This window comes from Saccopteryx bilineata, chromosome 2 (genome assembly GCF_036850765.1).
Source record: "Saccopteryx bilineata isolate mSacBil1 chromosome 2, mSacBil1_pri_phased_curated, whole genome shotgun sequence".
Taxonomy (NCBI): Eukaryota; Metazoa; Chordata; class Mammalia; order Chiroptera; family Emballonuridae; genus Saccopteryx; species Saccopteryx bilineata.
Genome location: NC_089491.1, coordinates 146,325,105 through 146,349,777, shown reverse-complemented (window position 1 = coordinate 146,349,777; position 24,673 = coordinate 146,325,105). Strand labels below are relative to the sequence as shown.

General features: G+C 38.3%; 1 protein-coding gene across 9 annotated transcripts in view; it reads right to left on the bottom strand.

Annotated features, from left to right (window-relative positions):
• Positions 1–24,673, bottom strand: part of PPHLN1 (periphilin 1) — a 185,469-nt gene that overhangs the window by 51,128 nt on the left and 109,668 nt on the right. For all 9 annotated transcript variants that reach the window (XM_066258133.1, XM_066258139.1, XM_066258136.1 and 6 more), the window contains 2 exons: positions 23,267–23,346; positions 15,123–15,242 (listed from right to left, as the gene is read on the bottom strand). In XM_066258133.1, the coding sequence (XP_066114230.1) occupies positions 15,123–15,242; positions 23,267–23,346 (200 nt within the window). The remainder of the gene's footprint in view (positions 1–15,122; positions 15,243–23,266; positions 23,347–24,673) is intronic.

Sequence of the window (24,673 nt, the reverse complement as noted above, 5' to 3'; positions counted from 1 at the left end):
TTCATTCCAAAATTATATTTCATGCTATATTAAGACGAACTAGAAGGTTCTGTCCTAGAATTATTCTTCAAGAAATCTATTTAAGAGACACTAAAGAGAAAAGGTCTAATTGGAAGTGAGAGGTATGTGTACACATAAACAATTATATTAAAATTTAAAAGGGTTCTATTTTCAGAAAGTTAAAACTATCTTGCCCCTGTAGGCTAAAAATTTATTGAAATAAATAAAAAGAAAACAATCCCCCACAGCAGTAACAATCACTACTATTTTAAAACAATTCATTAATGAATAAATTATCTCACAAAAAGCCTACAGCCAATTACTGTATTTTCTAAAACCACTTGATAAAAAGAGAAATCAATGAGGAAAGACTATTATTTTTACTACACTTAAGTTTTTTCAAAACGTTACTTTTCAAAACGTTACTATATAACAATGCCACTGCCCTAGGAACAATGGACATATTAATAACAGAAGAGAAAAAGGTTCATGCCTCCATGTAGCTGGCAGTAAGCAGTAACTTAGAGTACACTGAGGCCCTGGCCAGTTGGCTCAGCGGTAGAGCGTCGGCCTGGTGTGAGGAGAACCCGGGTTCGATTCCCGGCCAGGGCACATAGGAGAAGCGCCCATTTGCTTCTCCACCCCCACTCCTTCCTCTCTCTCTCTTCTCCTCCCGCAGCCAAGGCTCCATTGGAGCAAAGATGGCCCGGGCGCTGGGGATGGCTCCTTGGCCTCTGCCCCAGGCGCTAGAGTGGCTCTGGTCGTGGCAGAGCGACGCCCCGGAGGGACAGAGCATCGCCCCCTGGTGGGCGTGCCGGGTGGATCCCGGTCGGGCGCATGCGAGAGTCTGTCTGACTGTCTCTCCCCATTTCCAGCTTCAGAAAAATACAAAAAAAAAAAAAAAGAGCACAATGAGCTCATGCACATATTTTACTGTTGCATATTTAGGTGGGTGGGGAGTTAAGGAAGGAAATAAAAAATGTGTACTTATTACAAGTTTATTAAAACACAAGATTTTTGTGATTGAAGTTGTGGAAAACAGCAGCAGGTTTAGAGAAGTCATACTAATGACAGGTACTTTTCACCATTAAAGCAGTGGCATTCCACTTGATGTGCTGTATAATGCCACAACTTTAGAAAATAACTTTTGGCAGCACTTATCCAAATTTAGCAAATATCCCTTTCACCCAGCAAAGTCAGACAAAGAAAGGCATATATACTCTTTTAAAAAAGAAAAAAAAATCACTCAGAGAAAAAAATATCAGATATGTGGTTACCAGAGGCGAGGATGGAGATAGGAGTATGAAGGGAAAATTGGATAAAGGTGGTCAAAAGGTACAAAGTCTCAATTATAAAATAAGTACTGAGAATATACACACTGATATAATGTATATTTGAAAGTTGCTAAGAGTAAATCCTAAGACTTCTCATTACAAGGAAAAAGAGATGAAACACGTTAGCTAAAGTTACTGTGGTAATCATTTCAAAATATATATATATGTCAAGTTGTTATGCTATATATCTTAAACTTACACAGTTCTGAATCAATTATATCTCAATAAAACTGGGGGGAAAGCTTATTAGTAATTAAATTTAGTTCAATTAATTATATATTATCCAAGCTACTGTAGGGAAAACAAGGTAAGTACCTGAGATACATTCAATATACAGGGGTCCTCGGGTTACAACAATCTCGACATAATGATGAGCTTACAATGCTCAGTTTCATAAAAACTTTAACAGATTGAGACGTGGAGTATTTCTGCTTATACTGTTAGTGTTGTACTTACAGATTACATAGGTAAACTAGTTTGGCTGCATGCAGCAGAATACGTAGTAAGGCGACATATGAGTGAGGGAGTTTGCGTCCCCAGTACACTTACCTATGCCATTTTGAACTCTTAAAAGCACAAGTTGTCTGTGTTAGGCTAGGGTGTACTTCGACTTACACCAAAATTCGGACTATGTCACTGTCATAGGAACGGAACTGTGTCGTAACCTGAGGACCTTCTGTATCTAGAACTAGACAGTTAAAAGAAATTTTGGGGGAGGGGTAAGAAGAGGGCAGATAGTGAGGCAGACTCTTGCATGCATCTGACCAGGATCCACCCAGCAACCCCTTCTGGGGCCAATGCTTGAGTACTGAGCTACTTTTAGCACTTCAGGTTTTTGTGCTCCAATGGACCTATCCTTAGCACCAGGGCCCACACTCAAACCAATCAAGCCACTGGCTGTGGGAAGAGAAAAGAAACAAAAGGGGGAAAGAGAAAAAAGGGGAGAGAAGCAGATGGTCATTTCTCCTGTGTGCCCTGACTGGGAATCGAACCCAGAACATCCATATGCCAAGCCAATGCACTATCCACTGAACCACTGGCCAGGGACTAAAAAAATTGTTTTAATAAAGACAATATAAGGTCATCACTGTAATACAAATGTCATAAAATTACAACAGGAAGTGGAGGAAAGTAGAATCAAGAAAGATCTTGAGTTTTGTTATCTCAAACACTATTGATTCCACTGAATGAATCTCAATGAGGACCATGAAGATCTTCACTGGGGACAGAATAGGGAGTGATACTAAAGGGGAAAATAATGCCCTACATATACATATATGTATGTATATATGTATGTATGTATGTATATGTATGTTTGTGTGTATATATATGAAAAAGACGGAGTGACGTCACGGAAATGGCGCCGTGAGAAGCCCGTCCGACAGCTCTCCCCTAAATCACAACAAATTTATCAACTAGAAACAGAAAAATTTATCCTCGGAGCATTCCGGAGTTCCACACAAACTGAAAGCAAAAGGACTGTTATCACTTGAATCTGAGAGACGAGGGTGTGGAGGAAGCTACCGCAGCAGCGACGCTCATTCAAGCCGCGAGGGAGTGCGCCTGCGGTGAGTCAGCCCATATACTTGGGAACCGCGAGCCGCCGCGAGCGGCCGCTGCGACCGCCACCGTGAGCCGCCGCGCCGCCGCGCGCGCGCCCGGTCCGGTTGAGCACCGCTGACGTTCCCAGCGGCCCGCACACTGCGAGTGGGGGTCGCCGGCCACCGGTGCCCGGAGCGCCCCACTCACGCGCGTGCCTTGGGCATTCCACGCGCCCAGGGTGCCCTGCTGCCCTGCACACCCAGGGGGCTCCATTATCCTGCGCCTGGTGCGGTCCAGCCGCCAGCGGCGGGGCGAGCGGGAGAGGCTTGGGAGATTCTCTCCGTGGGCGGGGCACCTCACCCAGCCATTCAAGCTAACAATCAAGCGTTGGGGGAGGGGTGCGCGCAGGCAGCCTAAAATACCTTCGGAAGCACAGCTGCGACCCAATCACTGAAATTAGCTTAACCCATAAAATCTGCGCACCCTCGGTTCTAATTGATAAGATCTCTCTCAGTTCAGCGATCCAAGACAAGAGGCGTGATATTTTTTAGTGCCTCTCGCTAAAGGGGCGGGGGCAACTTCTGATTGATAGAGCCTCCATATTCAGGGATAAACGCTAACAAGAAGGACTTGGCAGATAATAAGGTCTATACTACACTAGTCGTAAGCAGAGACTAGTGCCTCTTCTTCCCTGCAAAAACAGGCTACAAAGTGTGGAAAGCCTGGGTTGAGAGGTCCAACTAAATGATAGGCGCTGAACAGTCACCTTGACAACAATTGACTCCCACCCCCGCCTGATTACACTGGAGGCCCTGACTGTCAGAGCCTTTCCCAAAGCCTTGCACTGAGTGGGGATAGAGTGGGGATTTCCCAGCTCTTTGAGCCTCTTACTCCCCAGGCAGAAGCAGTTGCAGCCTTATAGCTGGATCACCAGGCTGCTAATTCAGAAAGGGGGGACTAGGAGAGAGAATCCAGGAAAGCAAACTCTCTCATCGTTGGACCCTGCAAACGCCAACAAGCCTTTACTTCCAGCAAGACTAAAGCCAATTATATGACATTGCCATACAATCCCATCAACTGCAAATCCCTACCTAAGAGTGACACAGGGGCAGAGCCTGGGGTACAGAGTCACCGACTAGGAAGAGGGAGAGAAAAGAAAAAGGAAGAAGTTAACCTCTCAAAATCAAGAAAAACCCACAGACTTTACAACTTGATCCACTAATTTTTTGTTGTTGTTGTTGTTTGTTTCTTCTATCTTTTTGCCTTTATTTCCTCCACCTCAGTCCTTCTATTCTCTGCCCATCTTATGCTTCCCCTTTCTTGAACTACACAACCCATGAGTGTTGCATTTTATTTTTCTTCTTCATCCTCACCCTCCTTTAAGGTTATACTCCAAAACACTTAACTCTCACTCTCTCCTCTTTTGTTTTGTTTTTTTTGTTTTATTTTTTTTGTCTTGCTTTATTTTATTTTTTTCTCCTCCTATTTTATTTCTTCCTTCGTTTTTCTCTTTTTCTTATTTTTTCCTTTCTATTCGTTTTTTCTTTTCTCATTTTACTTTCCTCCCATATAATCCTCAATCACGAACAAATTAGTTAATTTGGGACTCAAGGCTTTTTTTTTGGCTTTATTTCTCTTTTTTGCTTTTGTTTTTATTTTTTTTTTCTCTTGTTTGTTTAGTTTTGTGGCATTTTGGGTCCTCCCAACCCAAGGTCTCCACTGTATTTAGTCTTCGCTCCACTTAATACAACAGATTTTTACTTATTATTTTTATTTTTTCTTCTTTATTATTCTTTTTTGGTCCTTTTTTCTGATTCCCTCTTATCCCTCTCATTATATCTCTTAGTTGACCATCACTTACAAGCAAATCATCTTATGCTTGTCTAAGATTTTCTTCCTTTTTTTTTTTTTTTTTTTTTTTGCATTTAGTAGGTCCCTACTCCCTTTTTTTTGCCCCTTGAACTCTTCACCCCAAATCAGGCCCTCCATTATAGGCACGATATTTCCCTGAGGAGGGGAGAGAAGGGAAAGAGAAGAGAGAGAAAAGGGAGAAATAATAAATTATTACTGTTTTTTTTTGTGGGGTGTTTTAAAAACCTTTTTTTTTTTTTTTTTTCTTTTTACTCTTTATTAATTCTAATTAGTGCTATCAATAAGACCACCCTCAGATGCCGATAAGAAAGAGGAAATCGAATATTATGGATACAAAAGAAAGAGAGGTAACACAAATAGATGTGGAAAAATCTATGGAGAAAAGACTTAACATATTGGAAGACTTGGAGCTAAATGAAAGAGAATTTAAAATAGAAATCTTAAAAATACTCAGAGATATACAAGAAAACACAGAAAGGCAATATAGGGAGATCAGAAAACAACTCAATGAACACAAAGAATATATTACCAAGGAAATTGAAACTATAAAAACAAATCAAACAGAAATGAAAAACTCAATTCACGAGCTGAAAAACGAGGTAACAAGCTTAGCTAACAGAACAGCCCAGATTGAAGATAGGATTAGTGAAATAGAAGACAAACAACTTGAGGCACAACAGAGAGAAGAAGAAAGAGACTCAAAAATAATAAAAAATGAGAAAGCCCTACAGGAATTGTCTGACTCCATCAGAAAGAATAACATAAGAATAATAGGTATATCAGAGGGAGAAGAGAAAGAAAATGGAATGGAGAATATACTCAAACAAATAATAGACGAGAACTTCCCAAGCCTGTGGAAGGAACTAAAGCCTCAAATTCAAGAAGCAAACAGAACATCAAGTTTTCTTAACCCCAACAAACCCACTCCAAGGCACATCATAATAAAGATGACACAAACCAATGACAAAGAAAAAATTCTCAAGGCAGCCAGGGAAAAGAAGAGTACAACATATAAAGGAAGGCCTATTAGATTATCATCAGATTTCTCAGCAGAAACTCTACAAGCTAGAAGAGAGTGGACCCCAATATTTAAAGCCCTGAAAGAGAGGAACTTTCAGCCAAGAATACTATACCCATCAAAGCTATCCTTCAAGTATGAAGGAGATATAAAAACATTCACAAATACAGAAAAGATGAGAGAATTTATCAACAGAAAGCCCCCACTCCAGGAAATACTAAGGGGGGTTTTCCAACCAGATTCAAAGAACAAAAGAAAACAACACCACAAGTAACAGCTCCACCAAGAACACAATAAAACCAAACTTAAACTGTGACAACAAAGGAAAAAAAGGGGGGAGAGGATGGAGATTAACAGTAGCAAAGGATGATGAAGTGCAGAAATACTTATAAGATAGGGTACTACAATGAATATGGTAGGTACCCTTTTCATTACTTAATGGTAACCACCCTTAAAAAAACCACCACAAAAACACTTGACTTAAAAAAGGTAGCAACAGAGGAAAGAAGTATGGAACACAAACAAACAAAAACAAATGATAGAAAAACAAAAGAGAAGAATCAAACTAGATACAAAACTAACAGAAAGCAATTTATAAAATGGCAGTAGGGAACCCATAAGTGTCAATAATTACACTAAATGTAAATGGATTAAACTTACCAATAAAAAGACACAGAGTAGCAGAATGGATTAAAAAAGAAAATCCAACTATACGCTGCCTATAAGAAACACATCTAAGCAACAAGGATAAAAACAAATTGAAAGTGAAAGGCTGGAAAACAATATTCCAAGCAAACAACACCCAAAAAAAAGCAGGTGTAGCAACACTCATATCTAATAATGCTGACTACAAGACAGAAAAAGTACTCAGAGACAAAAATGGTCATTTCATAATGATTAAGGGGAAGTTGAATCAAGAAGACATAACAATCCTTAATATATATGCACCAAACCAAGGAGCACCAAAATATATAAGACAGCTACTTATTGACCTTAAAACAAAAACTAACAAAAATACAATCATACTTGGAGACCTCAATACACCGCTGACGGCTCTAGATCGGTCATCCAAACAGAGAATCAATAAAGATATAGTGGCCTTAAACGAAATACTAGAACACCTGGATATGATAGACATCTACAGGACACTTCATCCCAAAGCGACAGAGTATACATTTTTCTCTAGTGTACATGGAACATTCTCAAGAACTGACCATATGTTGGGCCACAAAGACAATATCAGCAAATTTAGAAAAACTGAAATTGTACCAAGCATATTTTCTGATCATAAAGCCTTGAAACTAGAATTCAACTACAAAAAAGAGGGGGAAAAACCCACAAAAATGTGGAAACTAAACAACATACTTCTAAAAAATGAATGGGTCAAAGAAGAAATAAGCGCAGAAATCAAAAGATATATACAGACAAATGAAAATGAAAATACGACATATCAGAATCTCTGGGATGCAGCAAAAGCAGTAATAAGAGGAAAGTTCATATCACTTCAGGCCTATATGAACAAACAAGAGAGAGCCGAAGTAAACCACTTAACTTCACACCTTAAGGAACTAGAAAAAGAAGAACAAAGACAACCCAAAACCAGCCGAAGAAAGGAGATAATAAAAATCAGAGCAGAAATAAATGAAATAGAGAACAGAAAAACTATAGAAAAAATCAATAAAACAAGGAGCTGGTTCTTTGAAAAGATCAACAAAATTGACAAACCCTTGGCAAGACTCACCAAGGAAAAAAGACACAGGACTCAAATAAATAAAATCCAAAATGAAAGAGGAGAGATCACCACAGACATCATAGAAATACAAAGAATTATTGTAGAATACTATGAAAAATTATATGCCACCAAATACAACAATCTAGAAGAAATGGATAAATTCCTAGAACAATACAACCTTCCTAGACTGAGTCATGAAGAAGCAGAAAGCCTAAACAGACCAATCAGCAGGGAGGAAATAGAAAAAACTATTAAAAATCTCCCCAAAAATAAAAGTCCAGGCCCAGACGGTTATACTAGTGAATTCTATCAAACATTCAAAGAAGACTTGGTTCCTATTCTACTCAAAGTCTTCCAAAAAATTGAAGAAGAAGCAATACTTCCAAACACATTTTATGAGGCCAACATAACCCTCATACCAAAATCTGGCAAGGATGGCACAAAGAAAGAAAACTACAGACCAATATCTCTAATGAATACAGATGCTAAAATACTAAACAAAATACTGGCAAACCGAATACAACAACATATTAAAAAAATAATACATCATGATCAAGTGGGATTCATCCCAGAATCTCAAGGATGGTTCAACATACGCAAAACGGTTAACGTAATACACCATATCAACAAAACAAAGAACAAAAACCACATGATCTTATCAATAGATGCAGAAAAGGCTTTTGATAAAATACAACACAATTTTATGTTTAAGACTCTCAACAAAATGGGTATAGAAGGAAAATATCTCAACATGATAAAGGCCATATATGATAAACCATCAGCCAACATCCTATTAAACGGCATAAAACTGAGGACTTTCTACCTTAAATCAGGAACAAGACAGGGTTGTCCACTCTCTCCACTCTTATTCAACGTGGTGCTAGAAGTTCTGGCCAGAGCAATCAGACAAGACAAAGAAATAAAAGGCATCCATATCGGAAAAGAAGAAGTAAAGCTATCACTTTTTGCTGATGATATGATCCTATACATCGAAAACCCGAAGGACTCCACAAAAAGATTATTAGAAACAATAAACCAATACAGTAAGGTCGCAGGATACAAAATTAACATACAAAAGTCCATAGCCTTTCTATATGCCAACAATGAAATATTAGAAAACAAACTCAAAAAAATAATCCCCTTCACGATTGCAACAAAAAAAATAAAATACCTAGGAATAAACATAACAAAGAACGTAAAGGACCTATATAATGAAAATTACAAAGCATTGTTAAGGGAAATCGAAAAAGATACAATGAGATGGAAAAATATTCCTTGTTCTTGGATAGGAAGAATAAATATAATCAAAATGGCCATATTACCCAAAGCAATATACAAATTTAATGCAATTCCCATCAAAATCCCTATGAGATTTTTTAAAGAAATGGAACAAAAAATCATCAGATTTATATGGAACTATAAAAAACCCCGAATAGCCAAAACAATCCTAAGGAAAAAGAATGAAGCTGGGGGCATTACAATACCTGACTTTAAACTATATTATAGGGCCACGATAATCAAAACAGCATGGTATTGGCAAAAAAATAGACACTCAGACCAATGGAACAGAATAGAAAGCCCAGAAATAAAACCACATATATATGGTCAAATAATCTTTGATAAAGGGGCCAACAACACACATTGGAGAAAAGAAAGCCTCTTCAAGAAATGGTGTTGGGAAAACTGGAAAGCCACATGCAAAAGAATGAAACTCGACTACAGCCTGTCCCCGTGTACTAAAATTAATTCAAAATGGATCAAAGACCTAAATATAAGACCTGAAACAATAAAGTACATAGAAGAAGACATAGGTACTAAAATCATGGACCTGGGTTTTAAAGAACATTTTATGAACTTGACTCCAATGGCAAGAGAAGTGAAGGCAAAGATAAATGAATGGGACTACATCAGAATAAAAAGTTTTTGCTCAGCAAGAGAAACTGATATCAAAATAAACAGACAGCCAACTATATGGGAACTGATATTTTCAAACGACAGCTCAGATAAGGGCCTAATATCCAAAATTTACAAAGAACTCATAAAACTCAACAACAAACAAACAAACAATCCAATAAAAAAATGGGAAGAGGACATGAACAGACACTTCTCCCAGGAAGAGATACAAATGGCCAACAGATATATGAAAAGATGCTCAGCTTCATTAGTTATTAGAGAAATGCAAATCAAAACTACAATGAGATACCACTTCACTCCTGTTAGATTAGCTATTATCAACAAGACGGGTAATAGCAAATGTTGGAGAGGCTGTGGAGAAAAAGGAACCCTCATTCACTGTTGGTGGGACTGTAAAGTAGTACAACCATTATGGAGGAAAGTATGGTGGTTCCTCAAAAAACTGCAAATAGAACTACCTTATGACCCAGCAATCCCTCTACTGGGTATATACCCCAAAACCTCAGAAACATTGATACGTGAAGACACATGTAGCCCCATGTTCATTGCAGCACTGTTCACAGTGGCCAAGACATGGAAACAACCAAAAAGCCCTTCAATAGAAGACTGGATAAAGAAGATGTGGCACATATACACTATGGAATACTACTCAGCCATAAGAAATGATGACATCAGATCATTTACAGCAAAATGGTGGGATCTTGATAACATTATAAGGAGTGAAATAAGTAAATCAGAAAAAAACAAGAACTACATGATTCCATACATTGGTGGAACATAAAAATGAGACTAAGAGACATGGACAAGAGTGTGGTGGTTACCAAGGGTGGGGGGGGAGGGAGGACATGGGAGGGAGGGAGGGAGAGAGGGGGAGGGGGAGGGGCACAGAGAACTAGATAGAGGGTGACGGAGGACAATCTGACTTTGGGCGAGGGGTTTGCAACATAATTTGATGACAAAATAACCTAGACATGTTTTCTTTGAATATATGTACCCTGATTTATTAATGTCATCCCATTACCATTAATAAAAATTTATTAAAAAAAAATAAATTAAAAAAATAAAAAAGAAAAAAGAAAAAGACATAATTCACATTTAAATAAAAATATTTAAACGTTATTCTACAGCAAAAAATAACCTGCTCTACTGAGACATTCTAATAACCTCTATTTTAAAATTTATTTATTTATTCTTTTTAAGCAAGAGAGAGAGACAGGAGGAGAGAGAGATGAGGAAGAGAGAGAGAGATGACGTAACTCACAGATGCATCACTTTAGTTGTTCATTGATTGCTTCTCATATATGCCTTGACCCATGGGACTCCAGCCGATCCAGTGACCTTGGGTTCAATCGGTTTCAAACCTGATACTTCAGAGTCCCAAGCCTAACAGCCTCTAAATAATTTGCTTTTCATTATGATGGCCAAAAGCAAAACTCTTCTGGCCAGTTTTAGGACCTTTTTTAAAATTTTTATTTACAGAGACAGAGAGAGTTAGAGAGAGGGATAGAGACAGACAGATAGAAACAAAGAGAGACGAGAAGCATCAATCATTAGTTTTTCACTGCGATACCTTAGTTGTTCACTGATTGCTTTCTCATACGTGCCTTGACAGTGGGGCTACAACAGACCGAGTAATCCCTTGCTCAAGCCAGCGACCTTGGGTCCAAGCCAAGCTGGTGAGCTCTGCTCAAACCAGATGAGCCCGCGCTCAAGGTGGCAACCTCGGGGTCTCGAACCTGGGTCCTCTGTATCCAGGTCTGATGCTTTATCCACTGCACCACTGCCTGGTCAGGCAGGACAGTATATTACACCTCTATAAAACTTGACTGTAAACTCCTTAACAGCTAGGATGATGTCTCTACTGCAGTGTTTGACACAAGTAGATGAAGAATGAATATGTAGTGAATTTAAATAAACTATGAAAAAGCTTAATATAATATTACTTTCTGAAAATATGTGCCTTGAAATACTAATCCTAAAATATGTACTGTGAAAAAAATTTCATAAACATTTGGTAAATTATGCAAACTTTATTTCCTCCTTTCACAGACCATGGATGAGCATATTAACATACTAAAAATCTCAGAAAAGTGCTGAATTATCAAAATCAACCTAAATTTTTAAAGTCTAGCATTTCTCAAACATTGTATCAAATACTTTAGGAAATACTCTATTAGTGGCCAAAAAGTAAAATTATAAAACTAAACAGGAACTACAACAATCCTGAATATTTAAGTATATCACTGAACATATCTTCAATTTCTTTTTTTTTCTTTTCTTTTTTCTTTTCTTTTCTTTTTTCTTTTCTGAAGCTGGAAACGGGGAGAGACGGTCAGACTCCCGCATGCACCCGACCGGGATCCACCTGGCACGCCCACCAGGGGCGATGCTCTGCCCACCAGGGGGTGATGCTCTGCCCCTCCAGGGGGTCGCTCTGCCCCTCTGGGGCGTCGCTCTGCCGAGAACAGAGCCACTCTAGCGCCTGGGGCAGAGGCCAAGGAGCCATCCCCAGCGCCCGGGCCATCTTTGCTCCAATGGAGCCTCGGCTGTGGGAGGGGAAGAGAGAGACAGAGAGGAAGGAGGGGGGGGGGGCGGGGGTGGAGAAGCAAATGGGCGCTTCTCCTATGTGCCCTGGCCGGGAATCAAACCCGGGTCCCCCGCACGCCAGGCCGACGCTCTACTGCTGAGCCAACCGGCCAGGGCCTATCTTCAATTTCACTGGACTTCACCTATAAACTACCTGGTCTCCCAACGAAATTGCTTAAAACTACACTGGTGGCAGCAAGAGAAAATAACCTGGAAACCTAAATATTTAATCTCTCTCTACTCTTGAAAATGAACCTACACACTGTTTCTGAAGTACACAGACCATTATTTCAATAGCTAATATAAAATACTGTTACAACTAAATTTAAACACACATACATACAAAGTACTATATATCAAACTCTGTCCATGCATCAAAGTCCCTTTTTCCTTCCAGCTTATTATTTCAAATCAGATATGAGTTTACAGACCAAGGTTAAAATTCTGAAAAAGTCTATATTTCAAAAAGCATGGGTCACTGAAGTATTTAAAAACACTCAAGAACAAAAGTTAACTATCGTACTTGAGCAAAATGTTAATAAGATATGGTGGGATTAAGCTTTTAAACAAAAAACAGAGTATAAAATATTTAAAGTAAAAACAAAGTTTAAGACCTGACCTGTGGTGATGCAGTGGATAAAGCGTCAACCTGGAAATGCTGAGGTCGCCGGTTCGAAACCCTGGGCTTGTCTGGTCAAGGTACATATGGGAGTTGATGCTTTCAGCTCCTCCCCCCCCTCCCTCTCTCTCTCCTCTCTAAAATGAATAAATAAAATAAAATAAAATAAATTAAAAAAAAAACAGAGTTTAAAATAAAATTTCCAACTGTTTTATTTCCAGTATAAAAAAATGTATAAATCTAACTTGAAAAACATTTTTAGATAATGCTACAAACTTGAGGATGCTTCTCAGCAAACAGTAAAGAGACACAACAAGTAACAAGCACACTCAAGTGATCTCAATTCCACTCTCACTCACCTTGCCTTTGGTTCAACAGAAGATCATGTCTGATCTATGATTCTGCTTACAGATTTTCAGGGTTACTTACTTCTATTAATTCAAAATCTAGGAAATTCAGGGCATACTTTAGAGAAAAAATAAAGAAGTTTAAAAGAGTCCTACAAGACTCAACGTCACTATCTATTCAAAGTTAAGATCCAGTCAAGCAATATTATAGAAATATCAGTAGAATATTTAAAAGCTGGGAAAGGTATAAAAAAAAAAAGCAGGGAAAGGTAGATAGTGAGATTTTCTTTTTAATTTACGAGATTAAAAAATAATGGGGTTGGGTAATAGAGAATAAATATATCTTAATAAAACCTTGCTAATTGAATAGAAAGTATTTAACAAACAACAATAGTGTTTTTAGAAGTTTTTGAATTTAAGTACCCTGAGAAAAATGACCAGTTCTCCAAAACAGCAATTTTGAGGCATTTATATCTATTACTAATATAAAAGCCATTATTCTAAATTATCAAAGAAAATAAGCAAAATGACCCTAGTATATGCATCACTATATTGTTCATACATTTAAATAGTACTAGAAAGGTACCAAAGAGGAAGAGCTTGATGTTTTAGAAAAATTTATTCAAGAATATGGATAAAATATCTATTTTATAGCTATAACAACAACAAAAGAAAACCCCTGACCTACTTAAGAATTAATATCTACATGATAGATAAAAAAAAGTCCCCATTTGCATAACTACAGATAGGGTCTGTATTGGTTTGTCCTTTCTAGGAGCTGTGTACATTAGTTATTTTGGAAAGAACCTTTTCCTTAGTTTATGGTATGTAGTAATGTAATATGTATATTAAATTCCAATGTTCAATCCCTTTTATCAAACAAAAGGCATTCTGTGAAAGGCATCCAAAACAAACTGAAAATCATAAATCTCCAAAGAAACATAATTTGTCATGGTACAAAGATTTTTATATTCTCTGCCTATCATGTCAAAATAATTCCTTAAGCATCAAATCCTGAATCTAAAAGCTTAATTTTGCCCATAAAACATCTATATTTCCTTATTACAGATGTTATAGGTTATATAAAAATTTTTCATTTCATTTAAAAATATTAAAATACAGACATTTCAGAAATAGTGTTTAAGGGCCCAAAATGATCCCATCTTTTGGGATTAAAGACTCATCAAAGGTCATAAGTAACACAAACTGCACAATTTCATTTCTTGGAATATTTATGAGATAATTTCCATAGACTAGATTAACACTCATAAATATAGCCCAAGACCAAGGTCTAATTAGATATCTGTTCTGAATTCACTGGTTTATGTCTAATGGCTTATCATGATTTCTAGGAACTTTTTTTTTTAATTAATTATTTATTTATTTATTTTTTACAGAGACAGAGAGTGAGTCAGAGAGAGATAGACAGGGACAGACAGACAGGAACAAAGAGATGAGAAGCATCAATCATTAGTTTTTCATTGCACGTTGCAACACCTTAGTTGTTCATTGACTGCTTTCTCATATGTGCCTTGACTGCGGGCCTTCAGCAGACCGAGTAACCCCTTGCTGGAGGCAGCGACCCTGGGTTCAAGCTGATGGGCTTTTGCTCAAACCAAATGAGCCCGCGCTCAAGCTGGCAACCTCGGGGTCTCGAACCTGGGTCCTCTGCATCCCAGTCCGATGCTCTATCCTGGTCAGGCTCTAGGAACTTTTAATAGCAAAATCCATAAAAGAAACACATAAGTAATGTATTTTCTTTTTATTTCCTATTTATAAAATTCCTGCACTTCTAAACTATTGGAGACATTGACACAGTATAATTATTAAATTCAGAGTCATTCATTCATACATAGTCCTACTATTATTGTATGTGGTAACTTTTAGTAGTCCAACCAAATATTTTCAGCCTATAATTTAAAAAAAATTTTTTAAATTTATTTTAGTGAGGAGAGGGAGAGAGAGAGAGATAAGGCAAGGAAGAAGAGGAAGCATCAACTCCCATTTGTACCTTGACCAGGCAAACCCAGGGCTTTGAACCAGTGATCTCAGCATTCTAGGTCAATGCTTTATCCACTGTGCCACCACAGGTCTGGTCATAATTTAAAATCTAGACTAAACTCTCAAATGTGAAACATAAAGGAGAAACTATGCTTACCTCGTACTCAGAAATTTCAGGTAGGTTACTTTCATCTGCTTTCTCTAGCTTCTCAGCAGCCCACTTGCTCGCAGCCTCAGCAAGTTCCTTTTCTGTCAGCCTACTGGGTTTGTCTAACACCTAATAAAAACAGAAGAACAGGTCTGTTACAATTCTCAAGGGCTTTTAAACGTCAAATACATGTAGAAGTATACCCCACTTACACTTAAAATCATATAAGCCTTCAAATATATAAAGAAAACAAGTACATTCTTTATTTGCTTTTTCAAAATTAGTCAACATAGAATATCTTTAAGTAGCAATTCGTTTGGACATATAGACTAGATCTCTTAATTCCATTTCCATTAAAATTTCAGAAAGTCATCTAAGAAACTAAACAAAAGACATTGACAATGAACTAATATACTAATAATATTTAGAACATATAAGACATCATATGGATTTTAACTATCTTTAATTATAGTCGATGAAATAATGCCAAAATCTCATCCAGGTAAATTCCTAATTCTTTTTTGGGGGGTGTTAATTTATTTACTTTTTACAAAGACAGAGAGTGAGTCAGAGAGAGGGATAGACAGGGACAGACAGACAGGAATGGAGAGAGATGAGAAGCATCAATCATTAGTTTTTCATTGCGCGTTGCAACACCTTAGTTGTTCATTGATTGCTTTCTCATATGTGCCTTGACTGTGGGCCTTCAGCAGACCAAGTAACCCCTTGCTGGAGCCAGCGACCTTGGGCTCAAGCTGGTGGAATTCTGCTCAAACCAGATGAGCCTGCGCTCAAGCTGGCAACCTCGGGGTCTCGAACCTGGGTCCTCTGCATCCCAGTCCAACGCTCTATCCACTGCGCCACCGCCTGGTCAAGCTAAATTCCTAATTTATGCAACAGAAAAGTCCAGATATGCTATTTCTATACCTTCATAATAATTTATATAAATCCTACTCTCTACAAAAAATCTAGAGATTTAAATTTCATTTCATGAAACTATTATTATCTTACCTTCTTCAACCACATACCATACTAAAACAAAAAATGGAATATCAAATAACAGAGAGACCTGGGTTTGAATGCCAGTTTCATCACTTGCCAGGTAAATGGCTTTACATTCATAGTTTATGACATGAGTTTTCCATTTATAAAATAGAAATTAGTAATATTCACTGTTTTACTTGACTTGTCAGGGTGATCCCCTTTTTTTTTGTATTTTTCCAAAGTGAGAAGTGGGGGGGAAGGGCAGACAGGTGCGTTGCTCCATTGCAGCTGGAGCCATTCTAGCGCCTGAGGCAGAGGCCATGGAGCCATCCCCAGTGCTCAGGCCAACTTTGCTCCAATGGAGCCTTGGCTGCGGGAGGGGAAGAGAGAGATAGAGAGGAAGGAGAGGGGGAAGGGTGGAGAAGCAGATGAGCACTTCTGTATGCCCTGGCCGGGAATCGAACCCAGGACTTCCACATGCCAGGCTGATGCTCTACTGCTGAGCCAACCGGCCAGGGCCAGAATGATCACTTTAAAAGTTACATAAATATTGAATCTCTATGATGTGTACCTGAAACCAATATAATACTGTATGTTAACTATCACTCAAAAAATATTTTTGAATTAACAACATTCACCATTTTATAAAGTACTTGTGAAAGTCAAGAGAGTAACAGACCTGAAAGCCTCTAGCAGAATGCTTGGTACTCTCTTTTTTCTTTCTTTTCCATATTCATTGCTATAAATCTGTTATAAAAACTAAAATATGGCCCTGGCTGGTTGGCTCAGTGGTAGAGCATCCACCAGGTGTGTGGAAGTCCTGGGTTTGATTCCCAGTCAGGGCACACAGGAGAAGCGCCTATCTGCTTCTCCACCCCTCCCCCTCTCCTTCCTCTCTGTTTCTCTCTTCCCCTCCCAAAATGAAGGCTCCATTCAAGCAAAGTTGGCCTGGGCGCTGAGGACAGCTCCATGGCCTCCACTTCAGGCGCTAGAATGGCTCCAGCCACAAAGGAACAACACTCCAGATGGGCAGAGCATCACCCCCTAGTGGGCATTCTGGGTGGATCCCAGTTGGGCACATGCAGGAGTCTATCTGACTGCCTCCCCGCTTCTAACTTTGGAAAAATACAAAAACAAAAACAAAAAACTCATAAAATATATTTGAAGATCAATCAGTTCATGGAATCAATATAAAAATAATGTTTTTTTCTAGATCATATATGATTCTCCTAATACTTTTTACAAATCTATGCTATAGAATAAGACATAAAAACTGTAAGGCAAACATTAGAAAAATTCTTTCCTTAGGCTCTTATGGTAACTCTCTGATTTCATTATTATACATATTCAACAGTTAGGCCCTTCACCCCTAATTTGTCCCCACCTCTTCTTCTAAAGTCACATCATTGATTCCAAATATATTTCCTCTGAAACACAGGGTCACTAATCCCTACATTATGGTACACTAGCGCTTATAAAGTGCTTTTATAATGCAAACCAAAAAAAGTATTTTAATTAAATGGTAGCCCATGCAGGTGGCTAGGGTGGACTTTATTATCCAACTTATAAACCAAGAAACTCAATGTAAAAAATAACAGTGATTTCCCATAGATAACTAGTAAATGCTTAGCTGGAACTTAAAACTAGGTTTTCTAGAATAAACAGGCCCTTGACCTCCTTCTGTAGCTTATTCAATTCACCCAACTACTTACTGGCTTGCCATCCATAATGTTTACTGGAAGAGAGTAACAATGCATCTATGTGGAGTAGTTCCACAGCTACTGAAAAAGCCTAAATATGCCTACCATACATAAAGTTAGAAAATAAACACACACACACACAAATTTATCAAAGAAAAAAATTATACCTCACTTGTTTGGGGTATCTGTTCTGAAGAGGCAGTTATAGAGCAAAAACAAAACATTGTATGTTTTCTCTATCAATAAAAAGCAAAATCTTCTAACTCAACTCAATTCATCTGTCATTAAATCTATACATATGAAAAACTAATTTGAAACCAATTTCTAAAGCAGAAAATACATTCTGAAAAAAGGCCCTTGATCTCCTGCATGAGGGCAGCCATAATGTTTAAAAGAAAAAGTCTTCCACTGAATCAGGAAATCTAGGTAATAAAGCTTTCACAGCAATGATGTAACACTGGGCAAAAGAAGACAGGGAGACTGCACCTTCCGAACACATAAAATGATTCTAGATCTAAAATTCTGAAATTCCAATTCCACATTAAGACAAAAATTGTAAACATCTACATAAACTGCCAGACAAAAATATCTGAAATCCATTACTACTCTTTCCCACTAAATATATCTTAATGTGCCACAAAATTTTATGTTGTAACTTATATTTACATGGCATTAAAATTCAGGAGAAATGAATATTTCATATATCATAATTTAAATATTCACAGTGACTTAGATGAGCTAGTACTATTTACACATTCTTTCATTTACACCTCACAAGAAAAATAAGCCAGTCTTTTAGGTGGGTAAATCACTCTTGACATGGTAAGACTGAAAAAGAAAATCCAATCAATCTTTCCTATTCAAAACCCAGCATTCTAGCCTGACCAGGAGGTGGCACAGTGGATAGTGCATCAGCCAGGGATGCTGAGAACAAAGGTTCAAAACCCCAGGATTGCTGGTTTGAGTGTGGACTCATCAGCTTGAGTGTGGGCTCATCAGCTTGAGCATGGGATCATAGACATTATCCCATGGTCACTGGCTTAAGCAAGGGGTCACTGGCTCAGTCAAGATACACATGAGAAAGCAATCAATGAACAACTAAAATGCCAGAACCACAGGTTGATGCTTCTCATCTCTCTCTCTGTCTGTCTGTCCCTATGTCTCTCTCTCACTCTCTAGCTAAAAACAACAAAAAAGAAAAACCCCAGCATTCTAGAATCCTCAGACTTCTGGAAAAGCTCGAAAGACACAAGTTGTCACAAAGACACCGCTTTCTTTTCTTTTTTTTTTTTTTGTATTTTTCTGAAGTTGGAAATGGAGAGGCAGTCAGACTCCCGCATGCGCCTGACTGGGATCCATCCGCACGCCCACCAGTGGGCAATGCTCTGCCCATCTGGGGCGTTGCTCTGTTGCAACCAGAGCCATTCTAGTGCCTGAGGCAGAGGCCACAGAGCCATCCTCAGCGCCCGGGCCATCTTTGCTCCAATGGAGCCTCCGCTGCGGGAGGGGAAGAGAGAGAGAGGAAGGAGAGGGGGAGGGGTGGAGAAGCAGATGGGCGCTTCTCCTGTGTGCCCTGGCTGGGAATTGAACCCGGGACTCCTGCACGCCAGGCCGACATTCTACCGCTGAGCAAACCAGCCAGGGCTAGACCTATTTTTTTAAATTGCAACATAATTATAACCACAGTGTTAAAAACACCTGCATCACCTCCCATAATTACCATTTCTTTTTTGTGCAGAGAACATTTAAGATCTCTTAGCAACTTTCAAGTGTATAATGGTTTATTATTAACTATAATCACTTTACTGTACATTAGATCCCCAGAACTTACTCATCTTACAGCTAGAAGTCTGTACTTTCTGACCAACATCTCTTCTTTTCCCCTATGGCCCCCCGAAGCCCTGGAAACCATCTTTCTAATCTGTTTCCATGAATTCTGCATTTTTAGATTCCACATATAAGTGAGATCACACAGCATTGTCTTTCTCTATTTCACGTAGCATAATGTCCTCAAGGTCCAAGGTCCATCATGTTATAAAATATCCCAGTGTGTGTGTGTGTGTGTGTGTGTACCACACTTGTTTATCTATTCATCCACTGAGGGACACTAAAGTTGTTCCCATGTCTTACCTATTATAAATAAAGCTGCAATGAATATAGGAATGCAGTTATCCCTTCAAGATCCTGTTTTCATTTCATTTGGGTATATATCCAGAAGTGGGATTATTGGGTCATATGGGAAGCTCTATTTTTTAACTTTTTGAAGACCCTCCATACTGTTTTCCATAACGACTATACCAATTTACATTCCTACCAACAATACACAAAGGTTCTCTTTTCTCCATACCCTCCCCAACACTTACCTCTTATCTTTTTTATGACAGCCATACTATCAGGTATGAGGTGATCTCATTGTAATTTTGATTTGCATTTCCCTAGTGATTAGTGATGCTGAGAACCTTTTCATGTACTTGTTCATTTGTGTATCTTCTTTGGAAAAAAATGTCTATTTAGTTTCTGTGACCATTTTTAAATACTATATTTTGGGCTTTTCCTATTGAAGTATATAAGTTCTTTATATATTTTGGATATTAATCCCTTATCAGATATATGCTTTGCAAATATTTTCTCCCATTTTGTAATCTGCCTTTTCATTTTGGTGATGGTTGCCTTTGAGGTGCAGAATTTTTAAAATGTATTTTAGTCCCATTCTTTAATTTTTTTGGCCTTTACTTACATTGTCAAATTCAAACAAATCAATGCTAAGACCAACGTCAAGGAGCTTACCCCCTAGGTTTTCTTATCTTTTTAGAAGAAAATTCTTTTTAGCCAGGTGAGGGGTGTTGTAGAGACAGAAAGGAAGGGAGAGATGAGAAGCATCAACTCAGAGTTGTGTCACTTTAGTTGTTCACTGATTGCTTCTCATACATGCTTGAGTGGGGGCATTACAGCTAGAACCAAGCCTGCTACCCTGCGCTCAAGCTGTCGGGCCCATGCTTAAGCTGGCAAGCCTATGTTTGAGCTGACGATCTTGGGTTTTTGAACCTGGGACCTCATCCTCCCAGGTTGATGCTCTATCTACCGTGCCACCACCAGTCAGGCCCCCTAGATTTTCTTCTAGGACTTACAAGGCTTCAGGCCCATGCTCAGTTTTATTCTTTTGTGGCTAACCAGTTTTCCTACCAGATTACTGAAGAACCAGTTCCCTCCCCATTGTATGTTCTTGACTCCTTTGCTGTAAATTAATTAACCGTATATGCACGAGTTTGTTTCTGAAGTTTCTAATTTGTTCCATTAATCTGTGTGTCTGTTTTTATGGCGATGCTATACTGCTTTTCCTGTTGTTTTTTTAGTGAGAGTGAGAGAGAGAGGAGACAGACAGGAAAGGAGATGAGAAACATCAACTCATAGTTGCAGCACGTAATTCTTCATTGATTGTTTTCTCATATGTGCCTTGACCGGGGGCTCCAGCTGAGCCACTGAGCCCTTGCTCAAGCCAGCGACCTTGAATTCAAGCCAGCGAACTTGGGGCTTAAGCCAATGACTACAGGGTCATGTCTATGATCCCACGGCAACCCCACGCTCAAGCAGGTGACCTCGGGGTTTCAAACCTGGGTCCTCAGTATCCCAGGCCAACGCTCTAGTCACTGCGGCACCACCTGGCCAGGCAATGCTATATTGTTTTGATTACCACAGCTTCGTAATATAGTTTAAAATCAGCTAACTGTGATGTCTCCAGCCTTGTTATTTTTTTCCTCAAGATTACTTTGGCTATTTGGGGTCTTTTTTAAAAGTTCTATATAAATGTTAGGATTGTTTTTTGGTAAAAAAATGACACTGCAATTTTGATAGGAATTGCACTGAATCTGTAGATTCTTTGGCTAGTATAAACATTTTAAAGATATTAATTCTTCCACCTCACTGGTGGTAGCACAGTGGATAGTGTCGACCCGGGATGCTGAGAGTCCCAGTTTGAAACTGTAAGGTTGCTGGCTAGAATGCGGGGTCACTGGCTCGAGAACAGACATACTAGCTTGAGTGCAGGGTCACTGGCTTGAGCATGAGATCACCCACATGATCCCAAGGTCACTGGTTTGAGCCCAAGGTTGCTGGCTTGAGCAAGAGGTCACCAGCTAAGTATTATCCCCCAGGTCAAGGCATGTACCGGAAGCAATCAATAAACAGCTGAAGTAAAGCAACTATGAGTTGATACTTCTCATCTCTCTCCTCCCCCTGCCCTTCTTGTCTCTCTTAAAAAAAAAAAAAAATCTTCTAATACATGATTATAAAATATGGCCTCTTCAATTTCTTTCATCCATGTCTTATACTTTTCAGAATACAGATCTTTTACTTGCTTGGTATTTTATTCTTTTTTTTTTCTTTTTTCTTTTTCTGACAGAGACAAAGTGAGAGTCAGTGAGAGGGACAGGTAGGGACAGACAGGCAGGAAGGGAGAAAGATGAGAAGCATCATCAATTCTTCCTTGAAGCACCTTAGTTGTTCACTGATTGCTTTCTCATATGTGACTTGACTGGAGGGCTACAGCAGAGCAAGTGACCCCTTGCTCAAGCCAGCGACTTTGGGCTCAAGCCAGCGACCTTGAGCTTCAAGCCTGACCAGGTAGTGGTACAGTGGATAGAGCGTCAGACTGGAACATAGAGGACGCAGGTTCTAAACGCCAAGGTCACCAGTTTGAATGCGGGCTCACTAGTGTGAGCATGGGGTCACTTCCTTGAGCGTGGGATCATAGACATGACCTCATGGTCGCTGGCTTGAGCCTAAAGATGTTTTACTCTTTTTGGTGATATTATAAATAAAAACATTTTAAATTCTTTCTCATAGTTATTTTGGGGGGAGGGGTATAGAAATGAAACTTACTTTCCAATATTAATTTTGTGCTCTGTAACTTAACTGAATTTGTGTATTAGTTCTAACCATTTTTTTGGTAGATTCTCTAGAGTTTTCAATATATAGTATCATGTCATCTGCAAATAAAAACAATTTTACTTCTTCTATACTCAGTATTTTTCAGAATTGTTATCATGAATGAATGTTGAAGTCTGTCAAAAGGTTTTTCTGCATCTATTGATATGTTCATGTAATTTTTATCCCTCATTTTGTTCATGTGGTATATCACACTGATTGATTTGTGGATACTGAACCATCCTTGCACCCATGGAATAAATCTCACTTGATCACGATGTCTATCAAACATGCCGCACTGGCACCTGGTTATGGTCAAGATGAGCAAGGGTAACAGTAAGTAGTGATTTTAGCAAAATCTGTGGAAAATTCTATGATAAAATTGCACATTCACTCTAGAAGCTACTTTCAAATTGTGGTTACTTAAGATTCAAGTTTTTAAAGCAGCAAATTACCCCCATTAGGTATGACAATAAAGAATAAAAGCAACTGTATTAGACATTTTATATCATTTACTTTCTAATTCCTTTTATAAATATAACAAACCTTTGATGAAGGAACTGTTGAAGAACTTGATGGTGAAGTGTCTCTTGATGTTTTCAAAGACTGAACAGGTCTCTCTTTACCTATATAAGAAAATATAAAATGTAATTTTCTAGTTCACTTGTTTTCAATTAGAGTGATTTTATAATTGGATAAATAAGGGGGCATAAATTTATTTTATTACTGAAAGCTTCAATTACTTTACTACATTAAACCAGTTAATATCTAAATCCACTTCTCTCTCTCAGAAGCTGGGCACCATCAGACATTTCAAATAACTGAGAACCAGTGGACATCATATATGGCACATATACCCCCAGGGCCACATTAATGCCAGTTTGCAAACACAGAACTACTGAGAAGACCTCGAGAAAGACAAAAATAAACCCTTTTAAAATCATAAATGCTTTCTCCTCCAAGTTCTTAAAATCTAACTTTTAATACATTACAATAAAAACCCAGGGTAGTTATTATATAGATACCACCAAAGAGATCTAGCTTATTAAGCAGCAGCTCAAAGAGAGAGGCATGTAGGAAAGTTAGCAGATATTCCTAAAATGTTCAAACAGTTTATAAAATAAAAATAAAAACTAGAAAACTATAATTTAGAGCACAAATCCAGTGTCTGGTACATACGAATGAGTACTCAAATATAAGTTAAATGGTTAAAAATAAATATGTATGAGATAAAATTATTAATCTTTATATTTAGCTACTGTAGACATTCATGTCAGTGCTCTATGTATACCACTGTTTTCATAGAAACCTTAGTCAGAAAACAGATTTAAATAATATTACTCTAGCCAGTTCAATAACAACAAAAATTAAGTTTAGTTGAATATAATCTTAAAAATAACAGTGAGTTGTTCTTGACAGAAAAAAATTCATTAAGTTTTCTGCATGTGTCAAATATAATGTATATCTCTTGCTCTTAATTGCTAGAAAGGCTGACAAAATTATAAAGAAAAAAAAGTGGCATCAAGTTTGCAGTGACACAGAAGCTGGTCAAGTCTAGACAGTGAATTGAGGCCAGAAAGCATTCAAAAGCAAAGGCAGATACAAAACAATTTTGCAACTGAGCAAAGCCGGCCTCGATCAGAAAAGCCTCTTAGGCTCTCCCTGCTGTGGTGAAGATACCTAGGTAAGAACCTGGAAGCACACAGGCTTCTGAGGACCTTAGGTCAGTAGTGCATAACATCTCTTTTCAATGTTCTGCAGACCAGAAAGGCTTTCTTAAGACCTTCCCCCACCTCTCTAGGGACATTTGGCAACGTGTGAAGATATTTTTTATTTCACAAGTGAGAGAGTGCCTCAGATACATAATAAATAGAGGCTAGGGATACTGCTAAACATCTTACAAATGCACAGGACAGCCTTCCACAACAAAGAATTATCCAGACTCAAATGTCA